At 37.4% G+C, this 20,923-nt stretch overlaps 1 protein-coding gene and 1 non-coding gene across 2 annotated transcripts in view; both read right to left on the minus strand.

The window, feature by feature from the left end:
• BCAP29 (B cell receptor associated protein 29) overlaps positions 1-20,923 on the minus strand; it is a 43,444-nt gene continuing 22,521 nt past the window's right edge. Inside the window, exons 7-8 of the mRNA XM_050785223.1 lie at positions 9,813-9,913; positions 1-4,903 (exon numbers count right to left, since the gene is read on the minus strand). Of these exons, the coding sequence (XP_050641180.1) occupies positions 4,868-4,903; positions 9,813-9,913 (137 nt within the window). The 3' untranslated portion in view covers positions 1-4,867. The remainder of the gene's footprint in view (positions 4,904-9,812; positions 9,914-20,923) is intronic.
• On the minus strand, positions 20,046-20,189 carry LOC126951891 (small nucleolar RNA U109). The gene has a single exon (XR_007724725.1). It is a non-coding gene; the product is annotated as a small nucleolar RNA U109 (small nucleolar RNA).

Below are 20,923 nucleotides of genomic sequence, written 5' to 3' on the forward strand. Positions count from 1 at the left end.
GACAGTAGAGGATATAATTTTTAATTAAGATCCCAACATAAAAGGCAAAGATACAAAGGTTTTGTGCTGCATAGGACAAACATTTATGGCTTTTTATTTATGTCCAGGACATTGAGACAATGCATTGCAGTTATCTGGTGTCATTCACAGCAATTCAGGACAGGTGTGGTGCTTATGGCGTCAGGGACACAGCCTCCTTCTTGTTGCTCCACTTTGCATGGCCTCAACTTCATGATCTAAGATAGCAGCATCTATGTTTCAAGCAGCAGGTCAGAGGAAGAGAAAAAGAAACTGGCCCCACATGACAGTCCTACCTATTTCCACTTACATACAAGGAGATGGAAAATGTTGTCTTTATGTTTGGCAGCTGTTTATAAAACAACAAAAGCTGGAGCGTGTATTAACACATGTGAATGAAAGAATGGATATTGGGGGACAACCAGTACCCTCTGCCATAAGCATCTATTGCAGGATGTCTCCACCTTGGCAACACTGACATTCTGGGTGAGATCATTCTTTGTTCCAGTCCGGTGCATTGTGGAATGCTTTAACAGCATCCCTGGCTTCTATCCACTAGGTTACGACAACCAGAAATGTCTCTAGGTATTGCTAAATGTTCCCCTCAGGATGACCTCTCCACTTCCTGTTGAGAACTACTGATTTACTGTCTGCAGAAACTGTGTTAATCACTGAAGAGACAAACCATAAATGAGATCATTTCACATGGCAATAAGTGCCATGATGAAAATAAAACAGGATAAGAAGGCAGACAGGCCTGGGATGCAACATTTACTACATGCAAACGTCCTGACAGGGAAAGAATTTGGCTTGTTGCAAGAAGAATCAGAATGCAGACATGTCAGGATCTGTATCCTAGGGAAAGAACAACAACAAACAGAATACAAGTGTGACTGGCAGAGCAGGTGGACTGAGTTGAGGCTGGAGAGTAGATGGGAGCCTGGTGAGGTCTTGGTGTTTGATCTTGGTGGTTTGATCTTTACTGCAGTGGGAAAGAATTGGAAGACAAGCAGGGAATGACATGATCAGTGTTTTTTTTGTTTTTCTTTTAAACCAGGTGGCTGCTGAGGGCATGTATATGAGAGAAGCATTAGAGAAGATACAGGGAGATGAGGAGGTTGTCATAGTCCATGTGAGAGATGATGATGGCTTGCAATTAGGCAGTGGCAATGGCAATGGCAATGGAGAAATACTATTGAAGGAGAAAAGTAACTAAGATAGGAGATGGTTAAGGCTATCTTTGACTTATCCAAATGACTAATGGGGAAGACGGAGTGGTGTTAAAGGGTAATTGTTTTCCACACCCCTTGAAATTCAGTTCAGGCCTTACAGATCTGTCCTGTATGCTCCTGTATTAATTTACTATGGCAGCAGTAACAAACAATCACAAACTTGACGGCTTGAAACAATAAATTTATTCCCATAGTTCTGGAGGCCAGGAAGTCCCATATCAGTTTTATGGGTATCTAGAGACTCTGGGGAAGAATCTGTTCCATGCCTCCTCCGGCTTCTGGTGACTGTCAGCATTCCTTCGCTGCAGCTCCATCATTCCAATCTCTGCCTCTGTGGTCACTGTGCTTTCTCCTCTGCTATGTGGTAATATCTCCCTTTGCTTCTATCTAAGCATAGATGTAGCTGCATTTAGGGCACACCCAGATTATCCAGGATAATCTCTCCATCTCAAGACTTCAACTTAATCACACCTTTTGCTATAGAAGAGAACATTTCCAGGTTCCAGGGATTGGTATAGGGGTATCTTTTGGGAGGTCATAATTAAGCCTACCACAGTTCCTAAAGTGTTTGAAATCATTTCTGGTGCAACTAATAAGGTCATGTTTGTGTAGCGATCAAAGTGGAAAGAAACACTGTGAAAGTAATTTTAAAAATGCCATTCAGTAATGTTAAAAAAAGGAAAAGAATTTTATAAGTGGATTTTCAAGATTACTAAGAAAGAGATGAAAAAACAGGAGGGTTCCATGGACTTTAGACAGATCATCCTAGACATTAAAGTCAATGCTTAAAAGCATGGTTATAGTCACACATTGTATAGTGGGCACTCAAATGCACAATGGTCTGTCATGTTAGTAGGGCTGGGCATTAAGATAGGAGGGACAGCGAGAAGGCAGTGGACACTGGAATGGGAATGCAGAACTGAACCAGCCCACAGAGGTAGGGCAAGACAACAGGTTCAGGTACATCTAAGTAGCTGTGGCTAGCAGGTCCAATGATGAAGCAGGAGTGACATGCAGGAAAGCAGAGATCACGAATAACTCCAAGAATGGGTAATATTTAGAGATCCAGGCAGGCTGCTGGCATCAGGCTAATATCTCAAAAAGTGGTTAAACTTTAGGCTCTTGATTGGGGTTCCAGGTCAGGACTCTGTCACTGAAAGGGAATCCTAGTTCTCAGCATACTAGGATAAATAGCCAAGAGAGGAACTTAGGCCCTAAAGAACAAGGCATGAATCTAATTAGCAGCACTGGGGTCCAAGATAGAGCTGGACAAACAACAAGGATAACTCATCCCAAGTTCTGGAGTGCTTATCCAGAACTTGCTAAGTGCTACTTCCTAAAGACCAGTACCTCCAGGCAGATTTGCAAGTAGGAGGAAAGTCTAATAATACTTTATGTAATTCTGATGGAAAAAGGCAAGAATAACATTCCTGTGTTTGAATTTATAATACAGCCTAAGACATACAACATAAATAAGTCATTATTGACAATGGGAAGGAAAGTAATTTAACATGCAACATAATTAAATCCATGAAATAAATATTTACTTATATAATACAATTTTCTAAACACCACCATTATTAAGGAGAGTACTAGGAAAAACTAACAAACATAGCATGTGAAACAGTTGGGTACGGTGGTAAAGGGCACAGGCTCTGGAGCCACAACTGACTAATACATTGCAATATTTTGTTTAGCAAATTATAGCTGGTCTGCGTATAAACAGAAGAGCGATATCTGGGGGATCAAGATACCTAAATTCTAGACTTACATCCTGGCCCTGAATCTAACTATCAATGTTGCCTTGGAAAAACTGCTCAAACTTTTGAGGTCTAAAGTTTCAGACCTGTAAACTTGAGAGGGATGAGGTCCTAGGTCCCTTAAATGTAAACTTTAAAATGCTTTTTTGGAATCTTTCAAATCTTCAAGCTTTTCAAAGTGCACCCAGACTTTCTCCTTACTATACAGTCTGAACAACTTTGAGAATCACTGTATTATCTTTGTTTATATAGTAATCCTGATCTAAATTTTATTATTCCCATTTTGGAGACAAGGAAATAGAGGCCTAGGCTAGCATGGCTAAATAAGCGATAAAGCTGGGATTAGATTTTAACTCTGCCCATTTTAAAACTGTGCATTTCCTACTTTTCTGTATGTTATTCTGATATTAGACTTAATTTTCACATAGTAGGCTAGGATTCCAAGCACTCAATAGCTATATATTTACCCAGATAGCTCTTACTTTGATATTTCTAAGTCTATACTTTGAGCTAACATTTGTTCAGTTCTCTCCTATTTCAGCACTCCCTTTTCTTGTTATTTATGGTGTTGTCAGCCCATATGGTCTAACTCCCATTTCTTACTGCTGTTGAATGTCTCCTACATGTCTGTTTTTTAGCAGTAACTCCTGACTTTTATCTGAAATAAAATTTTTATGTACTTGCTCATTTCATCCACTTTATGATGAAAAAAATTAGCTAGGTGTGAAGTTGGTACTAAAATTATAATAAACAGAGGACGAAACAAAGACAAGAGAAATAAAAACTCCAGTAATTATTTTCCTTTTTTTAAATATTTAGGTTTTTATGAGACAAGGAAGATGATTTCATGTCTAAACACTGGAACAACTGAAATCATATTAATATTATAATCACTGCCATCTTCTAAAGGAAATTCTAAATGAATATTTGAATGGAAAAATAGCATTTAATATTTAACTTTCAGAATATAGAAACATTGTTGGAAGACTGTGTGATACCAGTGTATGTATTTTTGAGGTAATATTTATATAGCTAGTTACTCTCACAACCAAGGGAAACAAATACTGCTTTCTGGATATGTTCTATGTTAACTTGTCAAGAATTCTACACTGTTGTAAAATAAATGCAGTTCAGTGGTATAGCAGTTATACAAATATGTGTAAACTCTATTACTAGATTAACTTGAAACAGTAGAGTGGTTACTAATTATGTGTTATTAACAAAAATATCAACAAAAAACAGACCAAAATGTGCAGCGGCATAATAACAAAAATATAATTATCAATATAGCTATCTTATTAGAGTAAACCATAGTATCATCAGGCTTAAAAAAAACTAAGGTCATTGTTTTTTCTGACTCTTCTTTATAAATACAGTGGATAACTCTGATCAGTTATCCTTATTTACAATCCCTGTGTACAAATTTGCTGATATTGAACACTATTTTCAAACACATCATCATCTGATTAAATAGGTGATCATTACTGAAAACTCATCAAAGCTTTCAAGGCTATTAATGGTTTCGTGCAACTTAAAACTTCTAATTTTGGAAGTAACCGGCCAAGGAATTTTTTCCTTTTATTGGTAAACAGCCACCATATATCAGTGACATTATCAATATGTAAATACAGTATTTAACATGCTTGTATTTTTCTTAAGAGCTGGAATACAGACTTCACAATATTTCTGAAACATCATCAACTATTTTGATAATGCCATTACAATATAACCTATGTGTGACATTAAAAAAAATTATGAACTGGTCATAGTGCATTTTTCTGAACTTAAATTTCCTAGAGGCTAACATAACAAAATTATCATTTTGACACAGTATATTGCAAGCGTCTTTTATAAAGTTCACAGTCTTTTCTTGTTGCCTCTTTCTAAACGATCCTGTAAGGAAAAAAATATGATTTATGTAGTACAGCAAAGAGAAACAATTCATAGACATGACAAGGACTTTTAAAAAACATTCTCTCTTCTATGTATACTTATGAGAATAATTAAATGTGAAAAAAAGGATTGAGAAAGTCTAAAATTTTAAAAACTATAAAATTTGTGGTTTTTACTTAGGAAAAAGAACGCTCTTGGTAAGTTCATTTTTCCCCTTGCCTTAATCTATTTTGCTTTTGTTTCACAGGTTACACCAGGAAAACATGATTTCTAAAATTCCCCTACTGTTAACCCAATTAAGCTTTTTGGCAAACGAAAAGAAGGAAGGGACAAAAATCCCAGATAGGGTGGCTTTGATTTTGTCCTTCAGATATTTGCCAACAGAACTGACTTCTCAAATTATACTCGGCTGATCATGTTATAAAGATGACTATAATACATCATTTAAAACTGAAGGAAAATGGAATAGAAATTAATCTTAAGAGATCACTTGTGCTAAGAAAGTAAATGGCTACGTCAAGAAAAAGATCTCATAAAATGGAGTTGCAGAGTGTTATTGCTTGTATAAAGAAGTTTGTCAAGTTCTTGTTCAGGCTGAACATTAATGCTTCCATAGCAACTTTAGTAACATTAACTTTTGCAATCAAATAAGACGACAACAGTACAGGAGGTAAACATACTACTTTCACAGGTTTACAGGTGTGGCCCCTTTTGATAAAAATCAAAGCTTTAATGAAGCTATTATGGACAAGTCCCTTAAGTGATGGCTGATTTTCCAAAATGAAATTGAAAAACTGGCAGGTGCTGATGCTTTTGTGCAGCCAAAAATCTCTAGTTAGTTCTGTTTTTCTTTTTTTAGAAGAGAGGCAGGGCAAATAAGGAAAGGTAAAGACTTCATGTTTTGAATGGACGGTTTTCTAATATTTATTTAGTGCCTATAACAGGGAAGAGATCAGATGGGGAAATCCAAAAGGATGTAAAATATGCAAATTGGGATCTGTTTACAGTAAAGAAATCAGCATTTCCCTCTTTAACCTTTGTTTCCTTAAGATTTTAATAATCCTTTGTTTTATGATTGTTCCACTGAAAGTATGTCAACTATGTAAAATTCAGAAAGTTAGTTCCAAAGAACCTTAGGATATAATTCAATATCTAAGATTAGTTTGACAACAGAAGTAAAATTCATGAGGACAATTTGATAGAGCTTTTTACCATAGAGGGTCTAACTATCTTTTGTTTCTCAAGCAGGGCTCAGATGGTGAACACTGACACTCAAGAGTTAAAGAAAAGGGTTCTCGGCTGGGCATGGGGGCTTGTGCCCATGATCCCAGCACTTTGGAAGGCCCGGGTGGGCGGATTGCTTGAGGTCAGGAGTTCGAGACCAGTCTGGCCAACATGGCGAAACCCTGTCTCTACTAAAAATACCAAACTTAGCTGCACGTGGTGGCATGCGCTTGTAGTACCAGTGACTCAGAAGGTTGAGGCACAAGAATCGCTTGAATTGGTGAGGTGGAGGTTGCAGTGAACTGAGATTGTGCCACTGAACTCCAGCTTGGGTGACAGAGTGAAACACTGTCTCAAAAAACAAAACGAAACAAAACAAAACAAACGAACAAAAAAAAAAAAAACAGAACAAAACAAACAAACAGGGCACTCGATGATATCTAAATCTGAGAAACTTATACAGGGTCTCATATTGGACAATGGTGGGGGGTGGGTAGGTGAAGGAAAAAAAATGTAACCAATCAGGACATAATAAATAGCATTCTTGATTAGAAATATATAAAGTGCTTTCTTATACAGGATCTGCTTTAATTTTCATAAGGTATTATAATCTTTATTTAAGTATTAAAGTACCTGAGGAGCATAGATGTCAAATGAATCACCTGTGGGTTACAGAAGTGGTATACTATGGAGCTGAGATTTTGTTTTCCTTCAAACAGAGATATTATGGGAAATTGGTTTTATAGGTGATGAAAAAGTATACACATCAAACAGGGTGGTAAGGCACCTCTGGGATTATCAATAGTATAAAAGCCACCACCACTTCTTGGGCTGGAGGGATGAGGGTTATGAAGCCCAGGTGTGAAGGCCAGTAAGTAGAAGCTGCCCAGTGGGACCTGAGCCCATGGAGGGAAGGAACTGGAGTCAAAAAGGAGAAGGCCCCTACAGCGGAGAAGAAATCCCTGGCTTTCCCCTTCCTCCTGCCTTCAGTCTTCTAGTGCCTGCTACTGGCTAAACCTGCCCAGACTGAGTCAGACAGCAAGGAAGCTTTGGAAACAGACCTCCCAGAGATACAGAGTAAAGCAGTGGTGAGAGGAGAATGGATCTAAGAACACAATCCAATGACCAGCAAAGGCCAAAGAACATAGTGGTTAATGACGGAGGTTCTGGAGAAAGATTCTCTGACTTTGAATGCTATCACTTTCTAGTAACTTTGGGTAAATTATGTAACATCTCTGGGTCTCAGTTTCCTCATTCACAAAATAGGGATATTAAAATAGTTTCAATTACTGAGCTGTCACGGAGAGTAAACAAAACAACATATATGAAGCCCTTAGCCAAGTGCTTAGTCCAGAGTATACTCTCAACAAATGTCATCTATTAAATATTTCAAAAACTGGATACAAGCAGAAATTAGATCAAGTCCTAAATGTGCTATCAAACAAGGCCCTACTGTTGGCATGGTGTCTGGCATAATCTGGGACCAGGTCTTTTCCACAGAAACAGGTATAACAACTATTTTCTTGGGAAGGAATCACTCTTTTTTTTGAGATGGAGTCTCGCTCTGTCACCCAGGCTGGAGTGCAGTGGTGCGATCTCGGCTCACTACAACCTCCACCTCCCAGGTTCAAGTGATTCTCCTGTCTCAGCCTCCTGAGTAGCTGGGATTACAGGCACTTGCCACCACGCCTGGCTAATTTTTCGTATTTTTAGTAGAGACAGGGTTTTAGTGTGTTAGCCTGGATGGTTTTGATCTGACCCCGTGATCTGCCTCGGCCTTCCAAAGTGCTGGGATTAAAGAAAGATATGAGCCACCATGCCCAGTCAGGAATCACTCTTAAAAGCTTTCTACATCCTTTACCAAGAATGCAGCAGCTCCAGGCTGACTGTGGCTTTTTTGTGGGGAGGAAATGGGTTGAGGAAATCTCACTGTTACATATATTCTTCAGAATTAAGAGAACCAATGGCTGTTATCACAATGGAGACATTCAACAACGGATACTGGCCATAAGAAATTGAGGGCATACTTCTGGTTTTCCTTTCTCCATTCAAGGATCTAAGTATGTCTGACATCGCAGCAAAGACCACTAATGTCGATACTTAACCTGGTCGAGTAAACCTTAATCTCACAAATAGGGGGAAAATGTTGTATTTCTAGGCAAGAGGTCTCTGAAGTGACTTCTTTACTTTCCAATGTGGATCTTGAAAGATACCATGGAATAATTATCATGCCCTGAATAGGTCAGCAATTTTAGGATCTCTATTTTCTAGCTGGGGAAGGGGTGGTCTTGCTGACAATCTACCTATCTGCTCCGGGCCATGTGAACTGAGCCCTTAGTGTTCCTGGGATTGGAGCATACAGGGTATTCACCCTTCTCTGGCTACTTTGTCTTCTGCTATTGTCAAAGTAGGCTAGTTAAAACAAAGATGCAAACCAAGCGGAACTATCAGATTACAAACATGTGCTTTAGATTACTTCATGACTGGCTCTAAACCAAGGCCAAAGTGCTTGGTTGAGAATAAGTCATTCTTTCAGCAAAATTCCTACAGATGAAGTAATACAGATGATGATGATAATAGCTATCATTTCTTGAGTGTTTACTGTCAGGAAGGCATAGTGCTAAAAAACCTACACATTTTATTTAGTTCTCTTAACAATCCAGTGAGCCAGGCATCATTATTGTTCCAATTTTATAGATGAAAGAAGTGAGCCCCAAAGGGATGCTATAACCTGCCTAAGATAAAAAACCTAGCATGCGGCCAGGAATAGGTAGGTATTCTAGGTATGTCTGACTCCAAAGTCCATGAGTATAGTGCCTGCTTGCCTTGTGCCAGGAACAGTGCTGAGCCTTGGAGATACCATGACCATTAAGATGCAGGGAAATGTGTACAGTGAAATAAAAAGCTATCATTTGTAAAAAGTCCTGACTGAAAGCCACAAAAGCTGCCAAATTTTGAAGACAAGCCCAACTAGTCTGTCTTGGGAGAAACTGGGAAGCAAGGCCAGGGCTGCCTCTGGAATGGTCTCTTTCCCAATTGATCAAAGTGTGGCTGGGAAATCAACTCAGGTTACCGGCTGGTAGCAGAAGGGAGGGAGGAAAGACAAGCCTAACAGGGATGAACGTTTCTTTTCTTGGATTAGAGAGAAAGAGAAAGAAAACCTATGGCCCAGATCTGACTTTGTGGCTTTAACAATGAAACATTTTTTTCCCCATTTCCATCTTTCAAATCAACATTTGGAGGTAAATAATAAATTTGAATGCTAAAGTCTTTGGCCTGATATGTCTAAAACACTGAGACAAGAGTAGTGTGATGTGGAACTTGAAATTCTGGCCTCATTTTGGCATGAATATGGCAAACATCCCAAACAGCAAAACTCATCTTTTCTAGAACCCGTCTGTTTTCCAGTGCTGCCATTTTTGTGGCTTAATTCTTTTGCTTAAAAGTTCACCAAAACTGGAATGCTGTAAATATGCACGTCAGCAATTCCTTATAATTATCTTGTATTTTCCTGCAATGTACTAATCTTTACCCTCTAGGTAAAAATCTGGCTTATTTAAATCATTTAACAAAGCCAGGATTAAGTACATCATCTTGATTAGTTAGGGACAAATAACCCAAATAATTTACTTAGGTAATTACTATTTCAAAACATTTAGGCTCATAAAGTGCATGTCACACCCACCTGAAGTTCAGAGTGTTCTTTCAGGAGTTGATCATATTCTTTCGAAAGTCTCTCTGACTGCATCTTCATTTCCATCACATCATTTTGTGCCTTAGAAAGGGCTAGAAAACATCGAATAGAGTTTTATTTTTATTTCAAAATAATTTCAAATTTATAGAAAAGTTACAAGACTTAAATAGAGAACTCCTGTATAGTCTTTACTCAAATCCACTGTTAACATTGTGCTACATTTGTTATCATATTCTCTCTTCACACACACTATTATTTTCTTGACTCATTTGAGAATAAGGTGCAGGTATCATGCCCCTCTACTCTTTAACACATTTCTGGGAATGTACTTCCCAGAAACAAAATATTATCTAACATAACCATAGTATAGTCACCAAACTTAGGAAACTTAATATGAATACAATACTATAAATCTAATTTACCATCCATATGCCAATTTTTGGAACTGTCCCAATCATGTCTTTTTAGCATTTTTTCCACTGCCAGTCCAGGATACAGTGCTAGATCACATATTGCATTTAGTTATCATGTCTCTTTAATTTCTTTTAATCTGGACTAATTCCCCACCATTATCACAGCCCTCTTCTCCCCATCTTTCATGACATTGACATTTTAAAGAACACAGGCCACTTTCAGATAGAATGTTCTTCACTTTGTTTTTGTCTGATGTTTCCTCATGATTAAAGTCAGGTCATACATCCACTTACATATGAATGTAAGTGATATTAAATGCTTCTCAGGGCATCCAGAGGCCCATCACATCCAAAGTTTCTCTATCCCTCACTGGTTTTTTCATTTTATACTTACAGTTTTAACCTCTGTAACTAAAGAAGCAATATATAGGAAGACAATTTAGTCTATGCAAGCATCCTGCTCCTCAAGATAATGGCACACAAGAATTACTACACATTGACCTTTGCCTACCAAGGAGCTACAAGTCATATGTCAGCAGATTCACATCCTTAGAAGTAAAATAAATGAATAAATAAATAAATAAATATAAAACAATACATTGTGAAGAAGGTACTAATGAGCAAAATATGTAGAAGAGCAGCACAAGATGGGTCAGAAAAAGTAAAGTTGTCATACTTGAAAATTTTATCTCATATAGTGCTTTCAGAAATCATTTTTCCAAACTCTGGGAATCCTGAAGTAGCTCTATATCATATGCAGCCTTCAGAAGTTCTACATTTGGAAGTCTTTTAGGGTAGGAGTTAAAGGGAAAAAAGCAGAATTTATAAATTTAAAAGCTACTTTCCTGGCACAATGAAATAAAATTATAGGATCTAGTTATAAACAATCTTTTCTCTTGAGAAGTCATCATATAGGCATTTTTATATAAATATATAAGCCATTATCAACTAAAATGTTTTTTGTATCAGTACTTTCTAGACAGTATTGTCCAATGTTCTACATAGTTCTACATCTGTGTTGTCAACATGGTAGCCACTACTTAAATGTGGCTATTGTGAACTTTAAATGTGGCTAGTTTAAGTGAGGACCTATATTTTCAATTTAAGTTCAATTAAATTTAAACAGCCACATGTAGCTAGTAGCTAGCCATATTGGGCAGCACAGCTCTGTAATTTCTTCCATGTTCCTTCTATAGCTGCATAATTCTAAATAAGGTATTAAAGATTGATTTTGACAAATTTAATGTGATGTTACTTGCTAAAGGTATGAGACAGGCATGGAAGATACTTTTGGGGATCGTTAGATTTCATTAGGACCACCTTCACAACATAAAGAGTTATATATTAGTTTTCAGTTTGGGTTTTACAAGGCATTTCCTACAGGTTACTTGAAAAATATGATGCACGGTGGTATTATCTTCAGAACTCAGCAAAAAGTTTAAGACCCTGGATTTCTGGTACATAAAACGCACAGTAGATTCCACAACCTAATAATGGCTGACTAGCCTGCAATGGTGTGTTTTTTGTTTTTGTTTTTTTTTTTTTAGACAATGTCTTGTTCTACCACCCGTCAATTTTTAAATTTTTTGTAGAAATGAGGTCTCACTATGTTGCCCAGGCAGGTCTTGAACTCCTGGCCTCAAGCAATTCTCTCACCTCAGGCTCCCAAAGTGCTAGGATTACAAGTGTGAGCCACTGCCCCTGGCCTACAATGGTAGTTTTAGGAATGTTGTTGTTATGGTCCGAATGCTTGTCTCTCCATAAAATTCATATGTTGAAACCTAATTACCAATGTGATGGTATTGGGAGGCGTGGCTGGGGAGTGATTAGGTCATGAGGGTGGGGCCCTCATTAATGGGATTCATGCCCTAATAAAAAGAGGCCCTAGAGAGCTGCCTTTCCCTTTCCATTAGGTGAGGACATAGCAAGATGGTACCATCTATAAATCAGGAAACAGGCCCTCACCAGAGGCCTAATTCAATGGGGCCTTGATCTCAGACTTCCCAGTCACCAGAACTGTGAGAAATAAACTTATGTTGTTTATAAGCTACTGAGCCTATAGTACTTTCTACTAAGACAGTTGGTCAGGCCCTTGTAATGAACACGAGTTGGTCTTAATGTTAAAAATGATTTATACTTGAATTTCTGACATTAATAAATTATTTAATAAATTTAATATATCTTAGGTATCTACCCAGTAGTTCCTTTTTAAAAGAAGCTAGAAAACCACTTGTACAGCCTATCTAGGAGTTTCTTCTGGTTACTACCAGTATAAAGCTATTAACGGAACAAATGCAGACAAATACTGTTTTTCTGCCACTTATTAAGCCAAGGTATGAACTGTGTTTCTTATTTCATTTTGTATTTCAGTGGATATTAATAAATCTAATGAATACTATCACTCCAATTAGGGGAGGATATTATTGTCTAGACGCATCTTGGACTGTTTCCCAGTCCTATATCTCATTTTATAAAAATTATAATATTAGGCCGGGCGCGGTGGCTCAAGCCTGTAATCCCAGCACTTTGGGAGGCCGAGACGGGCGGATCACGAGGTCAGCAGATCGAGACCATCCTGGCTAACACGGTGAAACCCCGTCTCTACTAAAAAAATAAAAAAAAACTAGCCGGGCGAGGTGGCGGGCGCCTGTAGTCCCAGCTACTCGGGAGGCTGAGGCAGGAGAATGGCGTGAACCCGGGAGGCGGAGCTTGCAGTGAGCCGAGATCCCGCCACTGCACTCCAGCCTGGGTGACAGAGCAAGACTCCGTCTCAAAAAAAAAAAAAAAAAAAAAAAATTATAATATTGTGTTTTGGATGCCTTCCACCTCCTTTTGCAACTGCATCTGTAACTAAAGGATTACATAAACTTGTTATCTGACATGTGAATATGCTTGTTTTATTTTGAGCCATATTATTTTGGAAACAGCATATATAAGAAAAATATTATTGGACAAGGAGGCTTTAGATGATACATCTAAGTCGCTATTTCACTTTTCTTAACTGCAAAAATGGGCTGCTATCACTTGCCAGTGGCTTTATGGAAATACTGAGCTATTTCATAAGAATATTGGCTAGATTCAATAAGATACTGTTATGTCCTAGGTTATGGTCCATTAGATATTTTTAAAGGCACATGAATCATTTGTTAATATGGAAAATAACTTCAACTATGTTACAGTGACACATAATAAGCAAAAATATTTGTTGCCCTTCCAAGTGTTAAATGTTCACTTATGGAGCTATTTGCACAGTGGGAGGAGCCAGTGAGACTAATGCACCGTGTAAATGTATTGTATCACTGTGATTTCGACCAGATAACAAAAACTGCCAGTTAAGCTCTGCCAGGAAATGGAAGTTTTTAGAGGCATTGGCATGACAGCTAAAGTTGGGCTGTTGCACAATAGCTGTAAGGATTGAGCCAGAGGAAAACATACTTTATTTGAAAAATTTCCAAACGTCTAGTATTGGTTTCTTTCCAATTTATTTGGTTCTCTTTTTGAGAATTCAAGAGTGTGATACACTGGAGCTATTTAGTATTTAATCCTCACATGTACTATTCCTTTGCCAATGATCACTTATTGGATTGTTAATCTACAGTAATGCTTCCAAGACACTTGGCAAGTAGACACACAAACTTCTGCTCAGTAAGGACATAAATTGTGGCTTAATTATATTATCATTTTTTTGTATATGCCTATATTGTCAGGTCTGTGTAGGTAAAGGTTTATGTTTTATTCATCACTTCAATCAACACCTAATCTCTTTTAACCTCATACCCATCTGTTGATAAAGTTTGTTGATTCACTTCCTTTATAGCTCTCCAATTCATACATTCCACTCCAGCTCTGTGACCACTGTCCTCATTTCCAGATTAGATTAAGTGGATTTCTCACACAGTTGCCCAGCTACTTTAATCCATTGTCTATAATGCTGTCAAAGTGATTGCTCTCATGCCTAAAAACCCTCTAAGAGTGCCCTGAAAACACACAAACATGGCATATGAGGGCCTTCATGATGGCTTCTAGGCCTACTGCTCAACTCTCTCCACTGGTTCCATTTTATTTTACACTCCAGTTGCCTTGAGCTCCTTGTAGTACCTCAAAAGTGCCATATTCCTTTGGTAACAACCTGCTCATTTTTGTTATAACATCTTGTCCATCTCCTCCTATTTCATCTGGCTAATTAATGTCATCCTTTAAAATGTCAAGAAAGTGTCCTTGATCTCCAGTGTTGGCTTCTACTACAACTCAAGTTTCACCACAGCATGTACTGAATTGAAGGGCAACTATGCCCTTACTAGACTATGGACTACTCAAAAAACAGAGCTGTGTCTTATCTGTCTGTCTGAGTACTTAGCATATTGCCTAGTATTGGTAAGTGCTTGAAATATGCTCCTTGAAGGAATGAAACAATGAATAAATGAAACATGTAAGCTTTAAGCATTTGAAAAATTCACTTGTGTGTAAACAGTTCACTTGGAAATGATAAATGTCAGGTGAACAACACAAAGTGTTACTTTAGTCACCTGATAGGAATCTTGGTTGAAACAAGATAAAAACACCTTCAATCTAAAACCAAAATACTCAGGATAGCTGTAACAAAGCAAACAGACCATTCTTGAAATATTTCGATGAAAATATACTCATGTTACAAATATCTCATACTACTTCAGAATCAAAAATAAAATATAAATAAATAGTACCACAGAATCCAGCTCAATTAAAAAAAAATCCCTGTACACTGATTCTAAGAATGGGGCAGGAAATGTGCAAGATAAGGCTGGAGTATCTTATAATGCCAGAAAGTAAGCAAGTGCTCCAAAAATGAAAAAAAAAATCAAAAATGGAAATACGTCAAAGGGACACAGAAGCCAAATGAAAGAGCTGCCAATGGCGAAAGCTGGACAACCTGAACAATAAACTAAACTAAAGTAGTATTAAATTATAACCCAAATTATAAAATAAATACCTATTAGTCCATACTGACAAACAAATGGTAGAGAACTGACAAATCTGTGCAGAAGAATTCCAAACAATTTACACAGATACTGTACTGTCAAGGAGGTTGAGCATAACTTCCCTTTCTTCTTCTTTTTTTCTTTTTTTAATCCACTCATTTGCACACTGATCTGAAGTGTGGGCTGTGAACAGTGATTCAAAAAGATTACAGTATGGAAAAAGGAGGGAAAAGAGTAATTTTACAGTTCAGAAACTAGACAAGCACTATTTTAGCTAGGTGATCAAGGTCAACATCAAAACTGACAAGTTATGTTAATAATATGTACTCTTGATATAATGTGATGAAAGCTGGCACATCACCTCTGTGACTTTCAAAACCTACACAAAAGTAGAAAACATGGAACCCAGGCCAGGCACAGTGGCTTATACTTGTAATTCCAGCACTTTGGGAGGCCGAGGCAGGTGGATCACGAGGTCAGGAGTTCAAGACCAGCCTGGCCAACATGGTGAAACCCTGTCTCTACTAAAAATACAAAAATTAGCTGGGCATGGTGGTGTGTGCCTGTAATCCCAGCTGGGGAGGCTGAGGCAGGAGAATTGCTGGAACCGGGACCTGGGGGGGCAGAGGTTGCAGTGAGTCAAGATCACGCCACTGCACTCCAGACTGGGCTACAAAGGGAGACTGTCTCAGAAAAAAAAAAGAAGAAAAAGAAAACATGGAATCCAGGAAAGAGGGTATCAATACAGGAAAGAGGCAAAGGAAATCCTCATAATGATGATGAATATACAGTTGTAATAATATGATATAGTAAAAGTTATGATATATTTAAATTGAAAGGATGGAGGGAGATGGGAAGTATGAGGAGACAGGAGGGTAACTGGGTGAGATAAAGAGATCTAAGTCCTCGTCTTCCCTATAACAAAGTCAAAGATAATATCCTATATTGAAAGATCAAGAAAAAGCTACCTAAACATTGCATTTAGAAACCTGGAGGCACATATCAGAGGACATTTTTTTTTTGAGACAGGGTCTTACTTTGTTGCCCAGACTAGAGCGCAGTGGCACAATCGTGGATCACCGCAACCTCTGCCTCCCAGGCTCAAGCGATTCTTCTGCCTCAGCCTCCCGGGTAGTGGGGATTACAGGCGTGTGCCACTGTCATCTGGCTAATTTTTGTATTTTTAGTAGAGACGGGATTTTACCATATTTGGCCAGGCTGGTCTCAAACTCCTGACTTCAAATGATCCACCTGCCTCGGCCTCCCAAAGTGCTGGGATTACAGGCATGAGCCACCGTGTGCCTGGCCTCAGAGGACATTTCTAAAGGAGTTGAATGTAGTTGCTTCTGGGGACAGCGCCTCAGGAGACTGCTCTTTTTCATTATAAGCCTTGTGTTACTATTTTGCTTTAAAAAAAAATATATATGTAAAACTTTGATAAAATAAAAAAAAGTAAAAGGTGCTCCAGATAAATACTCCCTTTTATAACAAAGGCTCTCAGAGCTGGGAAGACCTCTAGAGATCTAGTACCATTTTTTATTTCCCTAACATAATTATAATGAAAAGAACATGCTAATTTCTTTATTCAAATCATTTCTCTTCTCCTGCAAAGTTTTATTATTCCGTATCAATGGATATCAATGGTTCTAATAAATGTTCTAAACAGCCATGCTCTAACACTAATGAGAATTGGTTCTACTTACTGGCTTATCCTCTCTTCTCCCAATGCCCTATATTTAAGACTTGTGGCCTCATTTCACACAGCACACTTGTGTTGTGAGCTAACAGATGCATAAAACCTGCCAGATCCTGTCCTAAAGATCCTAAGATTGCATGAAACATTCTTCAAAAGTGATGAATATGGCTTAATTTATCACCTGCTGAACTTTCTAAGTTTGGAGAAAGGGAAGTTACTATGAAAATATTTTTCTCATGAAAAACAAATACAATTTTAAGGGTCAAAAAGCCAACAATGAAAACAGTTATTGATGGTCAGTTTTGCTTAATTACATTATTTGGAGATATATAATAGACATTAAAGTTTAACTAGTCCAGTCTCTCATTTTACAAAGGAGAAAACTATGGCCTAAAAACAGTCAATGACTTCACCAAGATTACCCAGTGTATCCTCAGATTTTGCAACGTAATTCATATAACTTAGCAAAAGCTATATGAACAGCTTGTAATATTTGGGGTCTACTCACAAAGTAAAGTTGGAATATGGCCAATTAATTAGACAATTCAAGCCAAAAAACTACCGCCCTAGATTACCTGGGTATTTGGAAGAGGTTTTTTTTTTTTGTTTTTTTTTTTATATTTTAAATTCTTTTTTACAATAAAAAGCTATCTTTTTTATTAAGCAAAATAAATTCATTGTAGAAAATAATTTAAACTCCAGGAAAAAGTCATTTGTTGTACATGCTAAGGAAAACCACTATTAATAGTTTAGTGTTTTTTCCTAATTGAAAGTGTTTTAAAACTAGAGTTGTCCAGTTTAATTTTTGTATCTCACTTGGCAATAAACATGAACTTGCCATAAGCTGTTATCATTAGAAAAGTATTTACCATTAAGGATTGTAGTAAACATGCATATGTAGGTATGGAATAAGACAGTAGAAAAGAACACCAAGGCATTCAAAGTAATCATCTCCTTCGATCTCTTAGGAGCTACATCAATGGACCCCTTAACCATACAGCATTATTATTCACTGCATCTAGTGTGACACATCGACTTCTAACAGACCACTCTGCTTTTTGCTTTGCTCTTATCATTCAGAACAGTAGTATCATTTCACTCATTTTTCTGCCACTCCATGTCCATCAACACATTTAGACAATTGTGCTTGATTACATCTTTATCACCTGGAACATTCCTTGATTCAGTATGCATTTAGCACTCTCCACTCATGTTTTTGGTAGACTAGCCCATGTTTCACACTGGGGAGGAAGTGAATCCCTTTATGTACATATGTTTGGTTCACCATCTGGACTACAAGCTCTTCTGAGAAGAAACTGTTTTCTCTTGCTTTAATGTCCCTCTGTAGAGATTATAAAAGCTTTTCCTCAGGGTAGACATCGCTATGTTTGCTAGTACTGTGAGTAATATATAAGGTATCTTTGAATTTCTGTCTTAATATCTTCCTTATAGCTATTCCTCCTGGTTACTGAAAGACATATAGTTTATTTTACGAGTATAGGCCTTGATAACAGATAAGAAACTCACAGGAAAGGGAAACGTCACAACTAAATGGGAATGTAACAGGGAACCAAAAAGGATGAAATATCACCATTACATATTAGTCCAAGAAAAGTAGTCTGATAGCGAGCAAACCCTTTTTTCTGTTTTGACAATAACATCAGTACGTGAAAATAACACAGAGGTGAACTAATAAATACTAATAAATCCTTTATTTACCTAAATAAAAGGGCTGGTCATGAGTTTTATTTGCTTTAAGTAATTAAAATACTATTAATTATATATTGCCTATTGGTGCAACCATCAAATAAACTATACTATTATTTCTTAATGCGGAGTTTTTTTTTTTTTCAGTTGATACAAGAAGGGAAAAAGATGTCAATGAAGCAGAAACTTCCAGACATGAAAACAAATAAGAAACAGTATGTTTTTTTCTTATTTAAATCACAAAAGTGCATTAAAAGGCAACAAAGCAAAAAACAAAAAACAAAAAAAACCATATGACCAAAAATAGCAAACTGTTTTTAAGCATTAATAATTTTAAAATAAGCTGGTGGCTTTGATATAACTGTAGGTAAAAGATAACCGAGTTCATGTCCATAAAAATTTACGACTGTAAAACATGCTTAGGGTAAACTTTTAGAATTTATTTTTAGATGAATATGTGGTTCATTTGTACGAAACTGGAAATCCTATTGTTTTAAACTTGTATACAAAGCTTATGTCTTATTCTTAACACTCAAGAGGCAGGAATTTAGGGTTTTGGGTATACAGAACAGCAATTCCCCTGTAATTTTCTATCTTGTCTTGATCTCCAATTTCTCTTGAAAAGCACTTCAGCTACTTTTCACTATCTGGTCCCCATGTTAACTGGCAATAAAAGGTAAAAAAAACTTAACTTCTTCAAGGGTATTAAAGTTGGTCTGTAAAAGGTAATTTTAGTTTTGTTCAAGGTTAAGTCAAGGTGATATGAAAGCATTTATCCAGGAAGAGAGTTTAATTATCATTATTTTAAGTAGAGGACTAGGGGGGTTCTATTTCCTGGTCCAAATCTAGTATGTCTATTGTATGCTGCTAATACTTAGAGACCCATAATAGGTCTTTACACTCAGTTTCTGATTTGTTAGTATATACTTTAAGAAATTTATTTAAAGTTTGCTTTATCCTCAAGAGGCATACTTTTAAAGGAAAGTGTTAATTATGCTCCACATTAAATGACTTTACAATAAATGAATTACTTGAAAAGTTCTTTTAAAAATAGATGAGGCCCAGGCACAGCAGTTCAGGCCTGTAATCCCAGCATTTTTGGAGGCTGAGGAGGAAGGGCTTGAAGCCAAAGTTCAAGACCAGATGAAGTAGCAAAGCGAGACCCTGTGTCTACAAAAAATTTAAAAAATTAGGCAGGCATGGTGGTGCACGTATGTAGTCCCAGCTACTCAGGAGGCTGAGGTGGGAGGATCGCATGAGCCCAGGAGTTTGAGGTTGCAGTAAGACATGACTGCACTCCAACCTGGGCAACAGTGAGACTCTGTCTCAAAAAAACAAACAAACAAAAAAAATTGCTGATGAAACAAAGAAGGAACAAAGGAAAGCAGGAAACAAAGAGAAGAAATGCATCATCAAAAAATTTCACCCAATTACTGTTTTCTCTTTTCCTTTATGTAGGAGACATACACTGCTAATTCAACCTTTATTACAAGATCGGCAGCCCTAAGAATTCCTTGTAAAATATGGCATGTTTTTTATATCTATATGTATTCCTGCTCCTAAAAGAATGAAGAACAGACATTTCCACATGCAGCTCAATCACTTTTTAAACCATATTTACTTTTATCATTGCTTGGATGCATGCAATGACTGAATGCTACATATTTCTAGTTACAAGAATAAAGGAGGCTGGGTACAGTGGCTCACGCCGGTAATCCCCAGCACTTTCGGAGGCCAAGGCGGGCAGATCAAGAGGTCAGGAGACGGAGACCATCCTGGCTAATATGGTGAAACCCCGTCTCTACTAAAAATACAAACAAATTAGATGGGCGTGGTGGCGGGCGTCTGTAGTCCCAGCTACTCGGGAGGCTAAGCCAGGAGAATGGTGTGAACCTGGGAGGCGGAGCTTGCAGTGAGTCAGATCACACCACTGCCCTCCGGCCTGGGCGACAGAGTGAGATTCCATCTCAAAAAAAAAAAAAAAAAAAAAAAAGAATAAAGGAAGGTATTCATTTATGAAAATAAGTAGTTTTCCTGGAAGAGACCTTTAAAGCCAATCTCCTTGGAAATCAGAAGGTTTTTCCACTAAATACAATGTCTGTGCTAGGGTGATATTACTGCACGGAAGCACCGCTAATAGTTTACAAACTCTGGTCAAAATAGGAGTTGGAGGTCAAAACCTGAAGGTGTTTGCCACAACTGATAGAGTGTTCTTAGTAGCTGCCTACAGAATGCCACTTTAAAAATTTGGGCTAACTAGCTTAAATAAATATTTGTATTTACGTTTTGTTTTCACTAATACACTTGGGAGAAAATGTTTCACTTAGA

Source organism: Macaca thibetana, chromosome 3 (assembly GCF_024542745.1).
Source record: "Macaca thibetana thibetana isolate TM-01 chromosome 3, ASM2454274v1, whole genome shotgun sequence".
Classification (NCBI taxonomy): domain Eukaryota; kingdom Metazoa; phylum Chordata; class Mammalia; order Primates; family Cercopithecidae; genus Macaca; species Macaca thibetana.